At 39.5% G+C, this 9175-nt stretch overlaps 1 protein-coding gene across 1 annotated transcript in view; it reads right to left on the minus strand.

The window, feature by feature from the left end:
• The window catches only part of PLXNB2 (plexin B2), a gene marked incomplete at its 5' end in the record, with an annotated part of 32335 nt that extends 24059 nt beyond the window's left edge, over positions 1–8276 (minus strand). The window contains 7 exons of the mRNA XM_010282250.1: positions 744–844; positions 1909–2048; positions 2501–2677; positions 3159–3386; positions 5607–5715; positions 7336–7503; positions 8118–8276. Of these exons, the coding sequence (XP_010280552.1) occupies positions 744–844; positions 1909–2048; positions 2501–2677; positions 3159–3386; positions 5607–5715; positions 7336–7503; positions 8118–8276 (1082 nt within the window). The remainder of the gene's footprint in view (positions 1–743; positions 845–1908; positions 2049–2500; positions 2678–3158; positions 3387–5606; positions 5716–7335; positions 7504–8117) is intronic.
• Positions 8277–9175: the final 899 nt, after the last annotated feature.

A 9175-nucleotide genomic window follows, 5' to 3' on the forward strand; every position in this document is an offset into this window, starting at 1 on the left:
ACTATTTCAACATGATCCAACAGCAAGTATAATTAAGATAATGAGGTGCCATTTCATGGTAATCATTTAGACCAATATGTGCAGTGTTTGCACTCAAGATGCCTAACTGAAGCGTTGCAATGAGTAGTTCAACATGTAGAAACGCTGAGCCTTCACACCTCCTGCTGCCTTCCCTGGGATGATGCCTCTGCATTTACACAGAACAATTAGCTAGCTCTAAAAATCAAGGTTAAGGTTTTCCCACAATGAGCAGGGAAAAATGCTATTTCTTTCCTGCGAGATTGCCAAATTATCCCTTTGTATGCTGATAGCTGCAAATAAATTTTGCAGCTCTGAAAACAGTTTTTAATGTGCATACTTGGCACATACAGCCATTGTGCTAAATACTAAGTGCACGTTTTTTCACCATAAAACATTCCTTCCTCCGTATCAATGGCCACTCACATTAATGGCTATAAGTAACCCCAATATCAACTAGTTTCTATTTCCCAGTTGCTAACTCGTGTTTCTTTAGACTAAAACTATCCATTTCCTTTAATAACCTCAGCTCCCTGTTTTATTTTATTTATGGCTTTCATATATAATAGCAAAATATCTGCTGTATGTCAATGTCAGTAATCAACACTATTAAGAGCTACTAATTATTTGTTCCCAGAACACAGTTTTAGCAAGCTAGCACCATTGCTCCAGCCCATCTTCTGGTTGCTCAAGAGGACCCACAGGAGTGCAAATATCTGTCATACCTGTGAATTCTTTCTTGCACCGGTCTCTGACACTCTCCTCCAGGCCTTCAAGTTGTGATTTAATTTTTTCATACTCTCGTTCTGCTTGTTGGCTCTTGCGTCTTTAGGGAATAGAAGTAAGATTTTTAAAAAGTTACGAACTGCAAAAGTAAATAATTTGCAACAGCTCTGAGTGGGAAGGCAAAGGACTGGAGGACATTTTCTGGGTTTTGATTTCTGTTTAAACGTTGGCAGAAGAAAGATAATGGAGGAGGAGAACTGCAGCAGTGGACCAAGCCTTCGTTCTGCGTATATCGACCTGCCACCATCACGGCCCTGCTACTTCAAACCATGCTTGGGCCAGTGATTTAAAATCCAATAAGCAGTAGCTACAAATGCTTTCAATCACATATTAAGTACAGAAACTCAGTTTGTATGTACTGAACAAAGATCGCTTGCAACATGTCCTGCACTGGCTCTCAGCCACCCAGGAGTGTGTCTGGGACGTAACTGAGAAGGCTGCAGGAGGTCCACGAGAATGTCGGTGCTGTACAGCGCACACTTTAGCACTGCTTCGGCTATATTGATATGCACCATAAAAGTGAAACCCACTCCCTCCCTCAGGAGGTATAAGGTCTTCATTACTAACCTTAAAATCGGGCTAAGTAGGTCTTAAGTGAAATACAGACATTGTTCTGGCCCTTTGTGAAGCATGAATTTCACCATTAATCATAAAACCTGTGCGTGGGTAACACTTATCTTAGCTGGAAAGGCCAAAATGACCCCTTAGCCAAATCCACCCAGCTCAGACCTACAGTGCTGACTGACGCAGCATAAATGCTGATGGATATGTATACAGAATAAGCCATCTCCTTCACAAGAGGCACTTTAGCTGCATTTAAAAAATGTATGTGTCCAACTCAGTCTGCAATTGTGTGCTTGGCAAGCCTGGGACCAATTGTTGTGCTTATGTATGAAGGACAGACTGGGCTGACTGACACCAAGGAATTTGTGTGTGTGAGAGGAATAAATTGGTGCTCATGCATATTTCCAGCTGTAACTCCCTTTCTTAACTCTGCAGCTCAGAAAAAAAGATGATAATTTCTGTAGACTGACCTGAAAACAATCAGGTAATACTTTGAAAGCTTTAGGACAGGAAAAAAAAAAACTAATTAAAGAAACTTACCTGTAACAGATGATAGAAATGACGATGATTGCTATCATAGGAATAAGTACCAATGGCAAAATAAGATTCAGTGGGATGTCACTCACACGCGTATCATATTCCACCCTTCCGAGGATCCATTCCCGGAGTCCAAACTTCACCTAATTAGATAAGCACAGACATTTGTCTCAAAAAGTGCAAATAGACAGTGGTTCACTTCTCAGTTGTGCTCTAAATTCTTAGTAATTCTTGCTAAGTGAATTTCTAGCTCGAGCTGCCAAACAAAGGAAACATTTCTGAATATTTTACACTGAATTTAGGTCACTAGCACTTTATTCCATGAAGTAATTTTGTTTTGCTTAGCAGAGGAAGAAAAATCCCCAGCCTGTCTAGCTACAATTTTACATTCCTATGTAATGAAGGTAGAAGACATTTGGCAGCTTGGGACCGCTCTTTACATGTGATGTCTTCTAAACAGCAGGCAGAAGCTGGAAGAAGAAAGAACTGCGAGGAGTTTCTTCACGGTACTACAACAACTTTGGAGAACAATTAAGCAGCACTGTATGAGTGTCACTTACACATGATATTAAATTCTATTGAAAAGGTAACCTACAATGAATTCAGGAAGGTTATTGATGGTATCTCTCTTCTGCCGTTTCTTTGGTTGCGGCTGTACTTCTGGTGGCTCACAATATAAGTCCGTTTCAGTTAGTGTTTTTATGTTGCAAGGCTCGTCACCCACAAAAGCCTGGGCCTCGTCTATCGTCATGGCTTTGTTCAGGTTACTGCCCTAAACAGAAAATACAAGGCTAAGTCATCATCGCAAAGTCCTGGGAGATGAGAAGTCCTGATCTGTAACTTTCCATTTGGATCATGTTTAGCAGCAGATGTGATTTGCACTGCAGTGTACAGAAGAGCAGAGGGGTCGGGAACTATGCGATTCCTCTCCTTTCCTTCCTGGGGCAAGAGTAGAGGTCCTCTCCAGTCCTTGGGAGCTCTATGGCAGAGGGCATTTCCAAATGCCAGGCTCAGCAGGAGGGGACACCCCTGGAGAACTCAAAGTATGGCTAAAAAGATAGCAACTATGTCTGACAAGGGGAGTGGGGAGGAAAGGGGAGCTGACAATGTTCATCATCTAGCAGAGGTAAGGGACTCTACCAAGCATTTTGGGTATGGTACCAAACAGCTGTTAAGGGGTCGCGAAAGGAAGGAAAAATTCCATACATGGTTTACGGACAAAATGAGCAACCACCATCTCTTGACAAGTTTACCTTTGCATTAATAAGTTTGTTGACTTGTTTTTTGATGCCATCTGTGAAGTTTTCAAAGGTTGGGTCTGCAACATAGGCAAAGGAGTGGCTCTCATTTTTTACAACCAAATGATAATGATCCATTAGAATAATAGTGGTAATATTATAGTTTTCTGGGTCTTCCAGTATTGGTGGGGAAGAAAAAACCACCGTGGTTTCATTGAGTCTTGTAACAAGCTTTCCATCAAACTGTAAGAAACAAGACAAGAAGAACATGCACATTTTAGTGTTTGACTTGTTCCTGTACATAACTGTCGATAACTTTAGACTGTAGAAATAAAACCACTAGATTTCTATCCTTTCCATACAGCAAAAATAACATAGTATGAGGTATTGTCCAAAAAGAAAATGAAACAAATTTGTTGATGGGAATAAGTTGTTGATTCATGCAGAAGAAGCTTAGGCCACAGATCAGTTCCCATTGCCTCCAAATTCTGTGGCTCTGCACCACATTGGGTTGGTATCATTAAATGCTCTAAGATTAAGAAGTTAACATGGTGGCTTTAGTCCAGATCATCTTCTGTACTGTAAAGTATCTCAGGTAGCTTAATTTCTACTGACACTGTAAAACATCTTGCTGAAATTCAATACAATTACAAAGTGAAATTTTGGAGTAAAATTTACCAATTGTCAATCAACTACTCAGGGTAACAACTCAGTTCACCTCTCCTCCATCCCCAATTGCACAGATGTTTTTATGCTAGAAACTCCTTCGGTTATTCAGTAACAGCAACCACAGCCAACAACACTAATAGGAATGCTCAGCATTTCTTCTATCACCACCCGTTTCTCATTTTGAGAAATGCAATTTGATAGTTTCTCCCTTGCATTTCTAATATTGCCATATAAGTGGAAGGAAACCAAAAGATTAGAAAAGTTTCTAGTCTTAACCATGAATGTGTGCCGTATGTAATGCTGGCTTAAGCTAACGTGCTGAGCATATATAAGAAGCAGGGTAAGAAATGTTGACAAACACTGTCAAGAACGCTAAATAGACTTTTAAGATTGTTTTGGGAATTAAGGTGTCAAGATAATTACATCTTGCAGTTTAAGGCCTAAGAAACGTAGGCCATTTTACCCTTAAAATTCTTTAAGGATAGGGTTCTGATGGACCCAAATCCAGCTGGTTTTGCCATACTTTAAAAGTTGAATCATGCATATAATAGAAAATATGCATATTACGAACTCTATATAGATCATACGACAGTCTTAAATTGAAGAGACAGCCTTAGAAAAAGTCTTATACTATTCTTACTGGAAGATCACTTTTAAGTCCTCAATCATTGCATTAAGTTGTGATCTTCATTCGAAGAGTGGGAAATTGAGACTATCAGCAATGTCAGTTCTTCTTCATGTGAGATGCAGGAAGGGTTCTTTTTTTTTTTAAATGTTGTTTTTCACAACTTTTTGTGAACATGCTATAGGTGGAATTTGCATGAAGCAAGAAAGAAAAGAAGACTTGGTTCACTGAGGTGTGAGAAAATAAAAGGCATTGACTGTGCAAAGCTGAGTACTCAGCATTGTCTGAATTTGTGTTCTGTTTCAGGCAAATCTCTAAAGCTTGCAGGGGAGAAGAAGAAGGAAGATAAAGAAAAAACAAACACTTTCAAATTCTGAAATACATCCGCTTTGCCACTTGAAGCTTAATTCTTCTATCCTTATTCATACTGAATGAAAGTAATTTTAAAGCAGAAGATTGCAAGGTATAAGTAAACGTAAGTGTTGTGGTTTTACCCGGCAGGTAGCTAAAACAGCCACTCAGCAGTTCGCTCACCCTGCCCCCCGCAGTGGAATGTGGGAGAGAGAAAAAAAAGGGTAGAACTTGTGGCTTGAGATAAAGACAGTTTAACAGGATAGGAAAAAAAAAGATATTGATAAAAGAATATGCAAAACAAGTGATGCACAACACAGTTGCTCACCACCCGTTGACAGATGCCCAGTTAATTCCTGAGCCGTGGCCCCTCCCCGGCCAACTCCCCCAGTTTATACACCGAGCATGACGTCATATGGTACCGAATACCCCTCTGGCCAGCCTGGGTCAGCTGTCCCGGCCGTGCCCCCTCCCAGCTCCCCGGGCACCCCCAGCCTCCTCGCTGGCAGCCCAGCAAGAAAGGCTGGACAGTCCTTGACTGCTCAGCAACAACTGAGAACATCAGTGTGTTATCAACATTATTTTCATCCCAAATCTAAAACACAGCACTATACCAGCTATCAGGAAGAAAATTAACTCTATCCCAGCCAAAACCAGGACAGTAAGTCAAGATGGTAGGAGGAGGCTCTTCCTCCATGGAAACCCTGAGCAGACCCAGAAATCTGTTCAAACAGTGGGCAAACTTAAATGCATTTTTTAAACAGATTATATGTTATGCATCCAGTGTGATGCCTTTGAGGGGAAAGAAAGAAAATTACCCTTTTGAGATTCGTTTTCCCTGCTTCTGGACGCTCTGCATATACCACCAACGAGAAACTCTGGATGAGCTCAAAACCGGTTCCAGTTACTGTAATATTTCTCCCTCCACTGAAAGACAGAATTAAAAAAGGAGTCAAGTCATTGGCAAACTACCACAGCTATAGACTGCTTTATCTTGCACTGCTACTGCTTCCACTGAAAACAGCTATATAATGCCTATATGACAATTAGATATCCTACACAAGGGACTTCTATTAAAGCTATGACTGTTGCATTTAAAAGCAGCAAAGTCAACTTCAAACTAATTTTAAAACAGCAGAATATAAAAACTACAAATTGGTTTTTCAGTATTTGTGGCTTTTCATTGATGCTTATCTTTGTGTGCTTTACTTCTCTAATGTTTTTGTTAAAATCACGCCACATTCCACACTCAGAGACAAAGGTGAAAGCACATTTTCCACAGGTTTGTAGGGACCTGGCTTCTTCATTCCCTTTCATTTGCAACACATTGTTTAAAAAATAATGTATTTGCATAAGAAGAATGCATGCAAGTTGCCAGTGGGAATTAAAGTCATCGAAGTAACATGGATTTACAGATATAGCAATCCTCAGAGCAATCCATTAAAGTAAGCTGCAATTTTTATAGAGAAAAAAAGGAGTCTCTTAAATCCTCTGGGGTAGATCACTATTGATCTACCAAAAAAACCCTCCAGGCCCCAAAACCATTCAAACCGAAAATCAAAAGCAAATATTAAAAAAAAATACTATTTTACATAAGTGACTTCTCAGTATTCAAGGAGGCAAGTACCAATTTCTTCAAGAGAAGTCACGGCAAATTTTAGTTTTCATGTCCTATTTCTAAGGTCACGATGTTACACTACTTTTTACTGAAAGAAAGCGGAGACATCATGATTTCTCTCTGCCAACTGTACCCCACTAAGCAGAAAGACCAGAATATTAGGGAACAGCAGAGACCAATGTGAATCAAAGTCACAAGTTTGTCCCTGTATCAGTCACAGAATGACTTTCAAAACCAGAGGTATGCTACAAGGACTTTTATACACATGATTTGCCATATTGTTATAAATATGAGTGGCACACATTTTTTTTTGTTTCACAATTAATTCTAGGTGAGCTTTTTTCCAGAAGGAACAGCTACCAGATGGGGTGTTAGTGAGTACCACCATACAAGACGGCTTACCTTTTAAAAGCGTTATTGAACCCTGATCTAGATTTGCTAAAAAGATGCTTTTTTTCCTCATGGGACAAAGAGATGACAAGCCATAACTTTCCTCTGTTTCCAGCATACTTATTAAAAGCTGAGTAGAAGAACTGTTAGAAACCTTTTCATTAGAAACCTCTTATATAGGTTATCCCTATAGGATAAGGATTTGTAAGTAACACAAAGATCATGTTGTCTGACATCATGCTGAAATGCTTCAGATCTCTTTCTTTAAGACATCTTAATTGAAAAGAAGATCATTACCTTTTCTGGTTTCAGGGTTTATCTTTGAAGTGGGGATTAAAGTTTGGAGATAACAGAATACTTTCAAGCATCAGCTGCGGTTAAGAAAGATCACAAACTCTACGTATCTAAATGTGTGCACAGCTAGAGTACGGGAGTTTTTATTTCAAACTTTCAAACAAGTTCTATATGCAATAGGTTTATTACATATTACACATATTTTAACCTAATTGTAAATGAAGTTATGGCAAACATTTCATTACCTGCTGAAGCTATTTACTGGCAGGAACTTGGTGACAGTAGGATTCTCACTGTATGAAAATGGCTGTGGTACAGTAATTGCTGTGCCCCCATAGTGCATTGTGACTTGAACAGCTTCAACCTTGCTATTAGGTCCTGTAATGCAAATGATCTCGTCTCCAAATTCAGTGCTAGATTGGAGAAAAAAAAGAAGAGCTCAGTTACTAACGTCATGGTGATTTGTACTCTTTACTGTAGTACCCCAGCAGCAACAAAAACAGGCACTGAGTAGTTACGAGAGGAGACAACACTTCCTTCAGATCACTTAGGGTCTTTAAAAAAGATGTAGGATATGAAAAGGAACAGTATACAAACACAAGAACAATGCAGTGTCAGCACACTTCATTCCTTTTTGGGGGGAAAAGAAGGACAGCAATTAATAAAAGGAAAAAGAAGTGAGAAGAACAAATCAAGGGGCACTAGAAGATTAAGATTTTATATGGAGCCACTGAGGAGGTGCTGAGTGAAAGCATGGGTGAGTCTGGAGCAGCCAGTCAAGCAGAGAAAGCCGAAACTGGAAAAATCTTTGGATATCTGAGTTCTCCCAATTTGCTTGTTTCTACAGCTGCTTCTTCCAGCTGGAGCCTCTGAGTGAGTTTCTGTCTGAACGTTACGTGTAGAACTCCATCGCATGGGATGAGTCACAAAGAGATAGACAATGGATTTGCTTAATTTCTAAAGGCCAGAAAAGGTTGGTGCTTTGTTACGATACAGCTCTGTATTGTTAGTTACTCAGGGTACGTACACATTGCAAGGCTGGCTACCGACTGAAACTTGAACGTCCTTCTTGGAACCAGTGGCCAGGTTTGTTCCGGTGATGGTAAGCATGGTTCCTCCTGCTTGTGGACCACTTTCAGGTCTTATTTGAGAAGGATGAGGTTCCTGCAAAGAGAAGATGGTCAAACTAATTAAGAAAAAATAACATTAAGTTTACACCAGTATTAGTTGGTACAATAGCTAATACGAGTTTAATATCACCACCTGAAAAATAATGAAATTAAAATAATGATGGATAATTCTTCCAAAGTAAAACAAAACCTCTCATGATTCATGATGAAAGAAGTAACAGATGATGTGAATATACTTATATTTTTCCATACTGTATTTTACGAGGCTTTATACGAATTTCAATTCCCTATTTACAAAATGTAGAGTTAGCTGCATTAATTTTGTGAAAGCTTCCTGTTGGATTTCCTGTTTTCACACTTTAAGATTTCTCTCTTCCTTATCTCTGAGTCTACCTTCACCTTTCCTTATCCTTTCCTACATTTGGAGTCAGCTACAGGAGAGACAAAGCCAGGTTTTCAAAACTGGTACTGAAAAGAAAGAATATTAACATTCCCTTTATCTTGTAAAGCTGGTAATTGCGCTAAAATTGTTATCCTATTTTTGAGCAATGAGTTCACAAAGAAAGAAAATCAGAAAATGCTAAACTTTTCTTTATGTACCTAGAACCTTGGAGTGGATTTCTTAAAGCCAATTGAAACAAGCAGATATCCTTCAAATTGTTATGAAATTTGTTGGATATTTAAATTTCTCAAATAAGTTCCCTTGTTTTGTTCTTAATTCAGTCTTTGTTTCCGTGATTGCATTCCGGGAGCTATGACAAATACTGTAAATTAACAGCGAGAGCTTTTCACGAACAGCGCGATTAAGTTACTTCATCGCCCAGTAGTCCCCGCTTCCAGCTGAGAAAAGCATCCTCATTCGGGACAACACTGAAGCTACTGAATCAAGAGGATGACGAAGCCGTGCAAGCCGCGTGAGATGGGTTACCAGCCGGCTCCGGGCGAGCGCTGCCTG

Source organism: Phaethon lepturus, unplaced genomic scaffold (genome assembly GCF_000687285.1).
Source record: "Phaethon lepturus isolate BGI_N335 unplaced genomic scaffold, ASM68728v1 scaffold1902, whole genome shotgun sequence".
NCBI lineage: Eukaryota > Metazoa > Chordata > Aves > Phaethontiformes > Phaethontidae > Phaethon > Phaethon lepturus.